This window comes from Antechinus flavipes, chromosome 3 (assembly GCF_016432865.1).
Source record: "Antechinus flavipes isolate AdamAnt ecotype Samford, QLD, Australia chromosome 3, AdamAnt_v2, whole genome shotgun sequence".
In the NCBI taxonomy this organism is placed as follows: Eukaryota; Metazoa; Chordata; class Mammalia; order Dasyuromorphia; family Dasyuridae; genus Antechinus; species Antechinus flavipes.
Window position 1 is genome coordinate 598,036,844 of NC_067400.1, and position 15,370 is coordinate 598,052,213.

The 15,370-nt window shown below is 38.1% G+C and overlaps 1 protein-coding gene across 4 annotated transcripts in view; it reads left to right on the forward strand.

The window, feature by feature from the left end:
* The window catches only part of RERE (arginine-glutamic acid dipeptide repeats), a 577,800-nt gene that overhangs the window by 496,559 nt on the left and 65,871 nt on the right, over nucleotides 1-15,370 (forward strand). For all 4 annotated transcript variants that reach the window (XM_051988633.1, XM_051988634.1, XM_051988635.1 and 1 more), the window contains one exon: nucleotides 9,653-9,733. In XM_051988633.1, the coding sequence (XP_051844593.1) occupies nucleotides 9,653-9,733 (81 nt within the window). The remainder of the gene's footprint in view (nucleotides 1-9,652; nucleotides 9,734-15,370) is intronic.

The window sequence follows — 15,370 nt, forward strand, 5'->3', positions numbered from 1 at the left end:
AACAGGATCTAGCAAGAACCAGGGGAAAGGGACAGGAAACTCAGCTGAGAACTGTCTTCTCTTCTTAGAAATTAATATCCATAGAAATCCTTGTTTTCTTTCTTTCTCTCCCTTCCACCCCCCAATTAAGAAGCATTTGTTTTCTGGAATTCTCATTTCTTCCATCCCATTTGAGAAGGGGAAAAAAAAATGCACTCACATTTGCTTTCTGCAAAAATGTGCATTACATCTTCCATAGCAATGTAAATTCCATGTAAATCCAGGAGAAGGGTAGATTCTTCATTATGTCTTCTGGAATCGTGGTTGATAATTATACTGAAAAGAGTTTGCAAGTTTTTAAATCTTCAGAGTTGTTCCTCATTGCAGTCATTGTTAGTATAAAGTTCACTTTGCATCAATTCATATATATCTTTCACAGTTCTCTGATATCATCCTTTTTGTTTTTTCTTAGGAGCATACTAGTATTAAATTATGTTAACATACTATAATTTGTTCAACTATAACCTAATTGATAGACAATCCTTTTTATGTTTTATGTCTTTGCCACCACCAAAAGAACTGCTATAAATATTTACATTTTATATAACAAAAAGTATTCATTGTATATTTCTCTACCCATAGTTTTCCAAGCGTTATTTCCTTATTCTCTTCTCCAATTTATGATATGAACTTTATATTGAAACCATGTATATAATTGGAGCTTATATTGATGGGCTTAATATTGCAGTGTTTAATCTATGGTAGTTGTCTCTTTCCTCACAGCCCTTGTGAAATTTGTCATTTTCCATTTTGGTTAACTTAAAGAGAAAACTAAAATGCCCAATCTTAGAGAATCTATGAAGCTGTAAAATTGATGAGGGAATGATGCTATCAAAGAGCAAGGAGTGAAACCAAAGGAAAGTGTCTTGGATCATAAGAACTTGGAAGATTTCCAGTCTTCCAAAAGAACAATATCTCATCTTACACAACATCAGTTAAGCCAATAAGGAGAAGTATAAAGAAGGATGAAAAAGTAAAACCAAACTAAGTTAATATGTGAATAGTGCCATATCATTACTCTAAACAACAGGGCTTACTAAAAAAAAATTTTTTTCTTTTGTCCTCTTCCTTTTACCATCTGTTGAAGCCTACAGACTGCTTTTCAAAATAATGTTTTTAAAATACATAAAGTCAAATAATAAAGTTTCAAAGGAAAATAATTGTTACCAAAAGACATTTTTTTTAAAAGTTCACAAATCCCAAGTTAAGAATCCTCTTTATGAAGCTAAAAAAAAAACAACAGTTCATCTTCAATTAGAAAAGATCAAGCAAAACTTAATTGAAATACTGAAAGTGGGAAAGAACGATGCTAAGAAGTACCATGTATCAAACTATACTGCAAAGCAGTAGTCATCAAAACATTATGATACTGGTTAAGAAATAGGTCATGTAGCATAATAAATTTGTTATACTACGTACAGAGCCAAATGAACACAGTATAGAATGTTTGGTAAACCCAGAAACCTCAAATCCTTGAATAAAACATGATTAGACAATAACTATTGAGAAAACCGAAAAGTGTGCTGGCAAAAATTAGATATTGCCATAGAGCACAGAGCATTGGGCCTACAGTCAGAAAGATCTGAGTTCAGATGTGGCAGTAGCAAAGCACCTCAGTATCTGTGCTAAGAAAACCTCACATGGGTTCATCCACATGCCATGGTAAGCTTCAAATGGATATATAACTTAGATATGGGTGATTACATCATCAAGTAGAAAAATAAGGAAGCAATCACTTTTGAAGCAATCACTTTTTATCACAACATTGAGAAAGAGTTCAGGACCAAACAAGAAGTGAAGAAAAATGCAAAGTAAAGACTCTGTAAATGACTCTGAGGTTCTACTTCATCCTGATCAGATTGGCAAAGCTGGCTAAAAATAAAAATGACAGACAATAGTGGGACAGATGCAAAACAAACAAATTTTTTGCACTGTTGGTGCATCTGTGAATTGATTAAGAATTCAGTTAAGTATTTTGAACTATGCCTCCAAAACTCTGTACTATTTATATATCTTGCAATGCTACTATCAGAACTAATAAAAGTAGATATAAAAGAAAGAGAAAAAAAAACCTCACATGTAAACTGCCCTCTCCCCCAGATCATTTATAACAGCTTTTTGTAGTGTCACAAATCAGAAAACTAAAGAAATGTCCACCACTTTGGAATTGGCTAAATAAATTATGCTATGTGAATATAATTCATTCTTCATGTGCTATATATAGCTAGAGTGTGGTTTTCTTTTAGAGAAACCTTGGAAGATTTACATAAAGTGTTAGTTAGCATGGATTGAGAAGAATTGACAGAACAGTTTATTCAATAATCACAACAATTATAAAGATAAACCTCTGAAAGACTAAGAACCATTAAAATGATCAACTGTGACTCCCAAGGACCTGTGATGAATCATGCTGGCTCTCTCCTGACAGAAAAGATTAGACTTGGGGTTGAATGAGATATGAGTTTATATTAGTCGCTATATAGGACACCTTTGAAAAAATACAAATACCTATTTATACTGAAATTGCTACAAATTGTAGGCATAGGAGGCCTATTTTAATTTTTTAAAAAAAGTCTAAAACCAAAAGTAATATTATTTACAGTGTGGAAATACTATATAAGCTTTTCATTTGAACATAGGAGTAAAATAAATATGCCCCTTAACCTCACTGTTACTTGGTATAATTTTTTAAATGTTAGACATAGCAGTAAGATGAAAATAAATCTAATAATAAAAAAGATATAAACATGAGCCGCAAAGACTCCAAATTATGCTTTTTTTTTTTTTTTTGACAACTTGGCTGTTTACTTAGAAAACCTCAAGAGAATCAATTTAAAAAAAATTCTTTACAAATACTGTATTATAGTTTTTAAAAATCCAGAAAAATTATCAAACAAGATACAAGAGCAAATAGTAGGAAAATCATGTTCAAAAAGAGGAAATCAGCTAGCATTTTTGAGTACCTTTTATGTGCCAAAGCCCTATTTTAGGCATTAGGATTCCAAGAAAAATAAATGTCAATCTCTGTTCTCAAGGACCTCGCTTCTAGTGGATGAGACAAGAAACAAATACATACAGTTCAATCTTCAATTCGAGAAATATTTAGTAAGAGCCTACTATGTGCCGAGCACTGTTAAATTCTAGAGAATACAAATAGAAAACGAGTCTCTGATCTAAAGGAGCTTATAGTCTAATGGGGAAGGTAACACATAAAAAAAGAGGTAGGGTAACTTGACTTTTATGAAAATGTTTTGCATAATTTCACATGTAGTTTTTTAATTGTGAATGGGGATAAAGCAGAGAACCTAGAACTCAAAAATTTCAAAAACAAATGTAATTTTTTTTTTGTTCTGATTATAACTGGGGGGAACATATTAAATAAAAGAATAGAAAAGTTAGGAGAAGGGGAGGAAGAATCAGCATCCCACTTGGACTCTGCCTCTCCAAGACAGATGAATAGAATTTTTCTTAGTGGTTCCAGAAGCATAGCCTGAATGAAGGCAAAAGAAGTAGAAGTGGCAAGACACTATGATTTAGTTCGATGTCAGTCCATTGATAGCACAATGCCTGGTGCATAATAGGCAATTAAGTAAGTACTAAGGATATAAAAAAGTGAAACACTAGTTCCTATCTTCTTTGAAGATAGTCCAAAGGGGAAAGACAATTTGCAAATAATTAAATATAAAGTAACCAATATACTTAGAATAAGTTGAAGATGGTATCAGAAGACATTAAGATGAAGAAGGACTTGCAAATTCTTCTTGAAAAAGATGAGACTTTAGCTGAGACTTGAAGGAAGCCAGAAGGCAAAATTGAAGAACAGTTCTAGGTATGGGCAACAATCAGTGAAAATGCCAGGAGTGGGGAGATTGCATGCCATGCATGAAGAATAGCAAGTACATCAGTGTCTAAATCACAAGAGTATCTGGAGGCGCTTATAAGACCAGAAAAGTCATAATGGCCCATATTATAAAGGGCTTTGAAATCTGAACTAAGGATTTTTGATCTTGGAGGTGTTAGAGGTGCCATAGAATTTGCTGACGAGGGCAATGATAGGGTTATATCTGTGTTCTAAGATGATATGATCCATTTGACCTTCACAATGATGCCTGAGTTGGATTGGGGAAGATTTTAGGGGCAGGATTTGCCATTAACTAGAATTATTATGTAATCATTATATAATGTTCAGATAAGAAAACTAAGAAGTAGTGACTCAGAAGACTCAAGAGATGAGTATAACCCAGAGTAGAATGTGATCCATAGTTTCAAAGGCTGTAGAAAGGTACGACTGAAAAAAGACCATTGAATTTAGCAGTAAAGAAACTGTTGGTGACTTTGGAGAGCTTGATTTTGGTTGAATGATGAGGTCAGAAGCCACCCTGCAGAAAGTTAAGGGAATTAAAGACAAGGAATTGGAACTACCTGTTGGAGAGGCCCTTCTCAGGGTGTTTAACCACAAAAGGAAAGATAGACTGATGGTTAGTGGAGATGGAGAGATTAAGTGAAGGGAGTTTGAGGATGGTACACACAGGAGCAGGCTTGTAGACATTAGGGAAGCAGCCAGGAGACAGAAAATAGTACATAATAAAGTCGAGTTCATAGAGGGATACTCAGCTGGAGAAGATGGCTCAGCATCACTTGTGCATGTAGACAAGTTGGCCTCTGCAAGGAGAAAGGTCACTTCTCCATGGGAGACAGTAAAGGAAGAAACACTTGCAGAAGGCATCTAAGAAGTGTTGTCATTCAGTCTAATCCAACTTTTGGGTCCCCATGAACACCAGTGTTGTCCATGGGGCTTTTGTGGCACTTTTCCTTCTCTAGTGGATTGATTCAGAGATTAAATGACTAGCCTCAGGTGTGAGGCTGGATTTGAACTTTTCCTGACTCCAAGCATAGTAAGCATAAGTAACCAATAGCATTTTTTTCAGTGCCTACTATCTGCCAAGGGGACAATTAGATGGCACGGTGGAAAAACTGCTGAGTCTAAAGTCAAGAAGATCTTCCTGAGTTCACATCTGACCTCAGACACTTACTAGCTATGTAACCCTGGGCAAGTCACTTAACCCTGTCTGCCTCAGTTTCCTCATTAGATTGTGATCACTTGGAGGGCAGGGTCTAGCTAGCTTTTGCTTCTTTTTGTGCACTTTGTGCAGTGTCTAGCTAAAAAATGTTTTATTGATTTATTTGTTGTATGATCTTGGACAAGAAATTTAGCATTTCAATGCCTTAGTTTCCTTATATGTAAAAAGGAGATAAAATATCTCCAATCACACACATTTCTTGTGAGGATTAAATGAGATTATAAATCGAAGGTACTTTATCAAATTTAAAGACCTATGCAAATATCAACTATGGCGTTTGATGTTATGTTGGGTCAGGCAACATATAGTTTCAAATGCTAAGATAGATTGAGCTTTATTCTGTAGTTTTTAGGGAGTGGTCAGAATGAGGGAAGGGATTTTGTGTTGTGAGGGAGAGTTTTAACTTGTTGAAATTGATTTTTTTCAAACATTTTATTTTGATGCAAGATATTTTTTTGAGAAACAATCAAATATTTCCTCAGAGTCTATTTCCCTGAAAATAATTAGGCAAAACAATCAATAGCTTGATTATTACTGATAAATGGAATTTTCCTTTTACCAACTATTAAGAGAAAAGATATGTATTTTTAACTTTGAAAGTGTATCACTGATTTCATCTGTTGTATTCAACTGGAGTTTTGGTTTTGTGTTTTTTTGTTTTTTTTTTAAGTGTTGTCTTTAATTGTACTATATTTTTTGTGGATATTTTTATGGCTATTATTCACTCTCTGTCTTTTCAAATAAGGCTACTTTCTATATTTACCTGAAATCTTCATAATCATAATTCTTTGTAGTATACTAATATTTCATTATATTCATGTTCTAAAGTTTGTTCATCCATTCCCTTCCTTGGGCACCTTGTGTTTTCATCTTTTACCATAAATAATTAACACATTTCTCCAAAATATGTCATATACATTACAATTTGAATAATTGTGTATAATTCCTTTCTGGAGGAAGTATGATCAGCTAGAAATCTTGAAATCAGAGCGCTTAGGTTCAAGCCTTGCCTTTTGTCACTTACTACTTGTGTTACCTTGTATTCTGACTATTGCTACCCATCATTTATATATGTATGTACATATGTAAATGTAAATAGGTGATATAGTGGATAGAGTATTGGCCTGGAGTCAGAAAGACATCTTCCTGAGTTCAAATCTGGCCTCAGACATTTAAATACTAGTTGTATGACTTTGGACAAGTCACTTAATTCTGTTTGCTTCAGTTTCCTCTTTTGTAAAACGAGCTGGAGAAGCAAACTGCTCCAGAATTTTTGTCAAGAAAAATCCAAATGGGTTCACAAAGTTGGGCATGACTGAAAATGACACACATATATGCATATGTCCTGTCTCCTCCACTGACTTCAGTTTTCTTATAAAGTGAGGACTTATGTCCTATAAAGTTGTTGCTGTTTAACCTTAGATTCAGAGGGCATGAAAAATTTAATAACTTTGTTTGCATAATTCCAAATTTTTTCTAGAATAATTGGAAGTCAGCCAGCAGTGAGTTAGAAAATGCCTGTTTTCTCACAACCCCTTTATCATTGAATTTTGCATCGTTTGCCATTTTTGCTAACTTAATGGGTATTGATAATACTTAAGAGTTGTTGTTTGTATGTTTGCTTATTAGTGATTTTAGAAAATTTTTTCTGATAACTGTACATTGAAGTTCTTTAAAAAAATTTTTTTTTGATGTCCTTTAATCACTTTTCTGTCAGACATTGGTTTATAATCTTATGGATTATTATAGATTTCTGTCAATTCCCTATAGATTCTGGATGTCAGCTATTAAAGAGCCTGAATTGTTGGACTGAAAGCCAAGGCATGATTTGGAGAAACATTTTGGAAGAAAAATAGGCAGGACTTTGTGACTGATTTTAGTTTGGAAATAAAAATAGAGAATGACCAGGGAAGAATTATAGATGAGTGTGAATTTGAATTCTGGTTTCCTGGAGGATTATATATCTATTAAAACATAGTTGATGTTTTGAGGTCATTTTCTTTTATCCCACACAAGGCTAAACACACAATTATCATTCAATTAACGTTTATGATTTCAGAAGAGTCAGTTTTATTGACAGGGTTTGAATTGCCTTAAAAACTAGCTTTAACCCTTTTCTCAGATTTTGCTCCCTTTCATAATTTTCCTTCCTTCAAATTTTGTCTGCAGCTTTTTTATGTTCTCTGCTCAGGGTAGGTGCCCCACCTTCTCTCCCTACTGAATATGAATTGTGTTGGAAGTGAAAGTAATTTCTACCCCGATTGGGAGTAATCTGAATATACAGAATTTTGGATAATTATGTTCTGAGTTGGATCTGTTTCATAATCAAAGGTTAAGCCTACTTTCTTAATTCTAGCCTGGCTTGGATCTGTGGGATCTTGAATGAACAACAAATTAATGAGAACATTAAGAACATTATGCTTATAAGGAATACAAATACAAAAGAAAGATATTTCCTGCCTTCTAGGGTTTTTTGTCCTAATTAGAAACCCCATTTTAGTGGGAGTGGGGCCCCGCCCCAAGGAGGGGGTCAGGGAGGGAATTAGGGATTGGTGTTTGGGCCTGGAAAGTAGCTGGAGTTGCTGAACAGAATGGTAGGTTTAATTGATTGACGTATCTTATCCAGCTGCGTTGGTCATGCTATCTCCTTATAGGTTCCAAAACATGAGATGTAAAGTGATCGCAGGGTAGGGGAGGACCAGGGTGAGGAAGGTGTTCTAGGGGAGTTTTAGAGTCAGTCTGATGGGGTTGGGGGAGAGGGCAGAAGCTTAGAATTTTAAAAGTGCTAGGGATATAAAAGGGGTTGGGGGGAATGGGTTGAAAAAGTCCTTGCTTTCAAAGAGCTTTACATCTCATTGAAGAAATACAAGTATGTACCTGGCTAAGTAAATACAAATTACATGCAAAGTTAGTTCCGTTGGGAAATCTCGGAACAACCGAGAAGATTGGGAAAGACTTCTTCCAGACTTAAGAAACCATGGTTGCAGTTGATTAGAGATGATTTTCTTGTCCATCAGATGGGACAGGCCCTAGTATTGTTTTCCACTAGCCTCATATTATTCGCTGGGAGGCAATCTTTCAATCTTTTCACTTCCTCTTTTAGGGAAACTTCCATACTTAAAAGGGTAAATGGAGGCCCATCACAAATTAGGATGATCCTTTTTCAAAGCATTCTGTGAGGGATAACCCACCCCCATCCCATAAGAGGAAAGTTGGGCTGAAGTGTCCGAGTTCAGAAAATAATTGGCCTCCATCCCAGTGCCACATTCCCTGGTGACTAACCTTGACTCCCTGTTTTTTGCAGTGTTTCCCCAGGGGAGCTGCAGCCAGGGTTAGCTTTCCCCTCTGGTGGTGAATCGGATTAGGATGGGGCCGGGGGATCCAGGCCACCTTTTGCAGGGAGCTGATTGACTGTCTTGGAGCAGCCCAGCCCAGCCCAGCCCTGCCCAGCCCTGCCCAGCCGGGATCACATGCTAAGCAGCCGCTGCCGCCACCTCCAAGCTGCCTCCTCCTCCCCTTTCCTCCTCTTCCTCCCTCCCCTTTGTAGTGTCAGAGCCCCCAGTGACAAGCGGGTTTGGTTTGCCACCGCAGTGGCGGTGGCGGCGACGATTGCTCCCCACCTCTGGAGACTTGTGTAGGGCACCTGGCTGGGCTTACCTGTGGCTGGGGGTGGGGGGACTTGGAGGGAGGGGTATGGGGCCTTCCTTCCTCCCTTTTGCCTTCCATCCCTCCTTCTTTTTCTCCCTCCCTTCCTCCCTCCCTCTCTCCAGTTGCTGCCTGCAAAAGATGGGAAGCGCTCCGGGAGAGGTGCAGCCCCTGCTTGCCCCCTGCCTGCCCTGTACGGGCCCTCCGGCAAGGGGGAGAGGACTGGGCTGCTCTGGGAATGGGGGGAAAGGGATGGGGTGCTCGAGGGCAGCCCCCAGGCCCTGCAGGGAGGCCCCGGAGCTGCCCCGGGCAGCTTCTCTGGGCTGAGTTCCTCTCCAGCTCTGGGGAACCCAGCTGGAGGAAAAGTCCCGGGGCCCGATCTGTGCCGCGGCTCTGCTGCTCCCTCTCCTTGGAAGAAGATCCCCCTCTCCTTGGGAAGCGGCTCGCTTCCGCCTTGCTTTGATGAAACGCGGAAAGCGTTTAGGAGAGCGTTTGTGCTTCCAACCCCACGGAGAGACGAGCAGCCTGCGGGCTCTGGCCGGCCCGTGCCTGGCCCTGGGCAGACAGATTGTAGGGAGCTGCAAATGCCCCAAGTTTCTTCCCGAAATGCTAGAGCCCAACGTAGTCTGAGGGCCATTGCTTGTGTTTGGGCGAAGGTTTTACTGATCCTCCTTCGGTACTGGTTGGTCCCAGTCCCTGGAGGAGGGGGGAGGGGGGAGACGGACCGACCCTGCTGTGACTGAGCTCTCGCTAACTGGAATCTTTATTCTTTGGGGGGGAGTGGGGGGAGTTACTGAGTAAAAGGATTTTTGCTTTGCTGACATCCTGTTTGCTTTTTATTGTTTTTATTTTTAATTTTTACATCTCATTTGTTTCCTTTAACGCAGAAACGCTTCATTAAGGGGCTCCGACAGTACGGCAAGAACTTCTTTAGGATCCGAAAGGAGCTGCTTCCCAATAAGGAAACGGTGAGTACTGAGAGGTTCTGGCGAGCTGAAGCTTGGGGGGGGGGGGGGGAAGTGGACGGGACTTGGAGCGCTGGGGACTGGGGGGGTGGGGTGGGGATTGATGAGCAGTGGCCGTGTAGCGAGTTGGGGGGATCCGTGCCTTGGGGTGCTTGGGGAATTGCTCGACCCTCCCGGAATGGGGGAAGAGGGAGGTTCTCCATGTTGGGGGAGAGCTGGGGGTGGGGCTGAACATACGGGGAGCAAGGGGAAGCTGGGGGGGGGGAAGGGGAAGAGGGGAGGAGGAGGAGGAGGGAAGGATTGGCGCCCTGCGCTGTGCCTCTCCTCTCCGCCGTTCACCCTTGGATCGGACTAAGAAATTATTTCCTTCAAAAAGAAATTTTAGCCCTGGACTGTGTTTAGAGTACGCCACTGGAAAAAGAGCTCTTGCTAACGTAATGATTCTCCTTTTAAAAAATCAACTTTTGATTTTATATCATGAGTCTAGATTGCAAGTGGTTTAATAAAACGAATCAATACTTATATCCTTGAAGAAAATAAAGTTATTTTGTAATCATAAGAAATGGACTTTGTGAAGGAGATGGCTAAGCGAGCATTGTGGAATTCAAATCTAATTTTTTAAAAAAGTCGATGATGTAGGATAATTCATTTATGTCGCCGTTTAAACTTAGTAATTAGCCAAAGCCTAAAACAAACAAAATAGAATTAAAAGGAGGCTCATAGTTAAATTATAAATATCTGTTCAATTCTGCTGGTTTTTCTATGAAATGCTGCCCTTGTTTGGGAGTTATTTTAACTCTTTAGCATCCCTGCCTGGAAATACTGTTCTTTCAATCAAATCATACCTTAGAATTTCATAAAATTGGGGATCAATTCATCTCCCATTCCTGCCAAACATTAAGGTAGAAGGACTCATTAGGGAATAAAAATGTTCTGTACTTTTTAAAAGTGCAGTTACATAAAGGAAATGCCAGGAGAAATCAAGCATTATTTTACACATCATTGCCTGCCTTCCCTCAAAGCTTTCGCAGGTGGTATCTTCTTATGGGTGAAAACCTTCCTGTGCAATCCAGGAAGGAATGTGACACAGGGGCTTTTTGCTTGGAGCCACATTTTCTATATAGTATGTCTATGTCAAAATTACTATTGTATTTTAGTATGGTATGAGAATTTAGCTATGTGATGGTTGATTATTTTTTTATTTTTTTAATATGAGTTTTGATTTATTTAATTTCATTTCTCCTCCATTCTGCCACATAGAATGGACCTTCTGTGGACATAGGTAGGTTTTCTAGAGCAGGATAGGACTTTAGGAATTATTTAGTTCAACTCCTTCATTGTATAGAATAGAAAACTGAGGCTCAGAAAAGTAATTTGCCTAGTTTATCCAAAAAATTAGTAGAGATAGGGCTCTTTTCTTTCTCCAACTTATTATAGCCTTATTATCAAAACAGTGACCTCACATAATGGCAATTTCAACAAAAGAATGTGGCTGTTTCATTGAAATTCAAAGCATAGAAGTGTCTGTTTTGATAGTTGGTATTAATCAGGATAAATTAGGAAATCATGGAGTTTTAGTATTAAGAGAGGCCTGTGGAGAGAATATGGTTTATTACCTTTTACCGATGAGCATCCTGAGACCTGGAGAGGTTAACAATTTAATTACAAAACTATTTAGTGACATAGTCAAGAGCAGAACTCAGATCTCCTGATTCCTAGTCAAGAGCTCTTTTTCCCATGGCCAAATTATATATTCAGTATATTTTGTGTGTCTGAAAATGCTGAGAAAAGAATGTTCCAGAAGCACAGGGAAAAGGAAAGAACTAGTATTTTTGTAGTACTTCCTGTGTACCAAGCCCCATACTAAGCACTTTTTACAAATATTCTCCCCTTTGATCTTCCAATCTTCTGAGAATAAAAGGTTTCTTCTTATCCTCATTTTTCAGTTCAGGAAACCAAGGCAAACAAGTTGTTACTTGCCCAGAATCACAAAGTTTGGCTTGAGGCCAAATTTGAACTTGAATTTTCTTCATTCCAAGCTCAATGCTATATCCTCTGTTCCCACCTATCTCTCATCACATATCTAGAAGAAATGACTGAAAGACTAGATTCAGAATCAAGTTTGTGACCTTAGCTCTTACTCTCGCACTGGTGATAGCTTACAAGCTCTGCGCCTTTGAACAAGTCAACTTCTTTGTGCCTCAGTTTCTTTTTCTATAAAATGGAAATGAAATACTTTTTGAAATAAAGTTTTAAAAGGTAACCTAAAGCATAATACTGTGCAGGCCAGTGCCATCAATTTATTCCTTAAAATCTCATCACAACTGTTGGACTTGAGCAATTGTTAATGTGGAAAACAGCCTTTCTGGTAATTCCAGCTTTTTAAAGTTTGAAATAATTTTATAATGAGTGAATCAAAGCTTACACATTTGTGATTAGTGATAGTATAAAAAAGAAGTTTCATTAAGGAATGTTAGGCTCTGATTCATTGAGGTCCATGTTCTGCTGGAAGGAGCTTTGTTTTAGGAGCTTAAACATTTAGTGCAAGTCCTCCTTCTTGCTTGATAACTCTAAACAAGTCATTTAATCAAGCTATGCCTTAGCTTCCTCAACTGCAAGATGGGCACATTCATTATTTGATAAAGTTAACAGTATTGTAAGGAGTTGTAACATTTGTAAGGAGTAAGTAACTCCCTAGATCTCCCCAAGTTTCTAAGTTCCTGGGTCTCTATATGTACTTTTGAGTGAATATCAGATCAGGCATAGTACGTACTTTATACAGGCAAGCTTTTACTTATGAATTTTAATTTAGGGTACTGCAAAATTAGAAAAAAATGCAAACCCTATACAATATGATACAAGATATGTAGTATTAACTAAAATTTTAGTAACAAAATTTAACAACAATTTCAAGAGCTGTTAATGTATCCACTGGAAGCTGGTATTATCTGTTTTGGTGTAAGTGGGATAATCTTTGACCTAGAAAAGTTTGCTTAATTTCACTTAGGATCATAGATTTAGAGCTGGAAGGGGGACTTAAAAGTCATGTAGTACAACATTTTACAATTGGAGGAACTGTGATATTCAGTCTAGTGAAGTGACTTATCTTAGGTCATACATAGGTATTAAGTTGTAGGACTAGAATTTAAATCTAATCCAAATTCAGGGCCCTTTCCTCTGTGCCATACTTCATCTTCTGGCTTTTGGCAGTCCCTAATCTTGCTGATGAATCACTTAACAAAGCTTTAGCTCTTTTCTTTTACTCCTCTAGTGACTGAGTGTGAATACATGGCAACAAGACTCATCACTGGAACCTCTCCTCTTAATCTCATCATCTTCTTTGTTAACCCATAATTTGTTGATTTAAAAAAAAAAAAAACAAAAAAAAAAAAAACCTCTCTGTTGTCTACATCTTTTGACCATTCCAGCTTAGTTTTTCTCATGTAGTTTTTTCTCATGCTATTTCCAAACTTTTCACCAGGATATGGTTGTTGAAAAAGAGAAGCAAAAATAAATTTGGAAAAGCTATTTCCACTAAAGGGGAAAGGGGTGGTAGGGATAGGGGAGACGGGGGGGGGGGGGGGGGAGGGAGGGAAAGGGAGAGGGAGAGGAAGAAATGGATGGATGGAACTGATGGATGGAACTGGCATCTTAAAGGTCTTAGTGCAGTCTTGTTTCCAATAGCTTAAAACTGCACTAAGACTTTTGGAAGACTCTCTGTTGTATAACATTTTAATACCTTATCTCTGCTACATGTAATCAGAAGCAGAATAATGTGGAGTCCTGCCTTTGGCACCTTCTGTCTAGATGACCCTTGGCTGGCAGGTCATTTAACCTTTCAATGTCCCAAGCAACTTTCTTAAGTCTTGAAGTTGCAAAATAATTGCTGATTTGCCCTGGTGGGGTGAATATTTTTATAAGAGTTCCCTCTATCAATGAAATCACAGGTCTGCACTCAAAAAATCCCTCTGTACATCTCTGCCTCAATTTGATGAGCAGTGTGGTAAACCATAAGCATCCTGGCCTCCAGGCGCCATCTTTTTTTCTCTTTTATTTGTCAGTACATCCCAGCTAATCATTCACAGCCCACAAGAGGAAGGACAAAGGTTATTTCTCTCCTGGTACAGAAGATGAAGGAAATTTGTAAGCAGCCAGCTTTGCTTGTTTAAGAATTTGCTTATGAGTGAATTACTTTTTGAAGATTATTTATTAAAAAGCACACCACTTTTTCACACCAAATCTTCACTCTTGTAGGCACTTAAAAGTATTTCCCTTCTCTTTATTAGGATCACTAATCTTAATGATTTGAAGAATCAGAATGGTATAAACAGACAACTGAAGAACCTGTTTTTTCAGATTGAGCGTTAGCAGACCCGTGTGCTATTCTTAGAAAGAACCATAGTACCTTTTGATATCTTTGTGGGTTCAGACATCTCCTTTGTACAAGACAGATCAGATCCTGTCAAAGACTGGTAAATTACTTTGTTACCCAGAGTGCCCGTTCTGACATTTGTTGCCCTCAGGGGTGAAATATAGGAAATGGTGCTACGTCACAAGAGCCAGAAGCTCTTCAGCCCAAGGTGTACATGAGGACTTGATGGTTCTTCAGGGGTTATAGTAACACAAACAAAAACTCATCCTATGACTAGGACTGCATTCTGCCTCCTTTTCCTCACTCATCATTTACTGAGCATATCTCAAAATGTAGTACTTTACTTTGTTGAATGTTCCATTTTGGCTTTGTAAAAATCTCTTCTAGTCTTTCTCATATACTAAAGGAAATGATATGGAGAGAGATGCTAAGCTGTTAGAAGCTAAAGTTCTGGTGAGAGAAGGCTCTAATGTTAACCAGTTTGTTTTGATGTAGAGACATTTGAGAGATTCTTAGGGAGTGTGTGCATACCCAGTCGCCTTATTCTTTTTTAGGTTTCTATATTGGTTTTATAGGACCTAAAACCTGGCTCTTAAGAGTGTGTCCCCTGCTGAAATGGGGCTGCTGGTCTTGATTAAGGAAAACCAACATGGTTCTAGAGGTTTGAGTTGAATTGGTATTGTGTTAACCTCATCATACCCAAGAGAATATATATGCAAGTAAAACCTCATGTAGCCCCTTAGCATTGTGGTTGTGTATGTGCCCTATGTGTTCAGTCTTTGTCTTGCTCTGTATCCTTTCAACCGTCTTTCTCTTGCCTTTTGTCTCTCATACTCTTTTACTCTCTCAGATTCCCTCATTCATTCTTCTCTCTCTCTCTCTCTCTCTCTCTCTCTCTCTCTCTCTTCTCTCTCTCTCTATCTATATATATATATATATATATATATATATATATATATATATATATATATGAATGATAGACAAAGGCATTTAATTTTTTGTTGTTAAATGTAGAAACCTTGGCAGAGCATTCCAGATTTACTTTAGCTATTGGCCCTCTCTTTCCAGACACTACTTGGCCCAAACCACATCAGAGGCCACAGTGTTAAGTGCATTTGTATAAATCAAAATAAATGTCCTGTGATCTGGGCTTCTGAGAAAGAGATTGGAAACTATGTCCCTTGGGTTTGCGTTTTTTTCGAGCTCTGTTACAGAGTCATATTTGGATTTTATAGGATTTGTATAACTACTCTTGATTAGTTTACTTT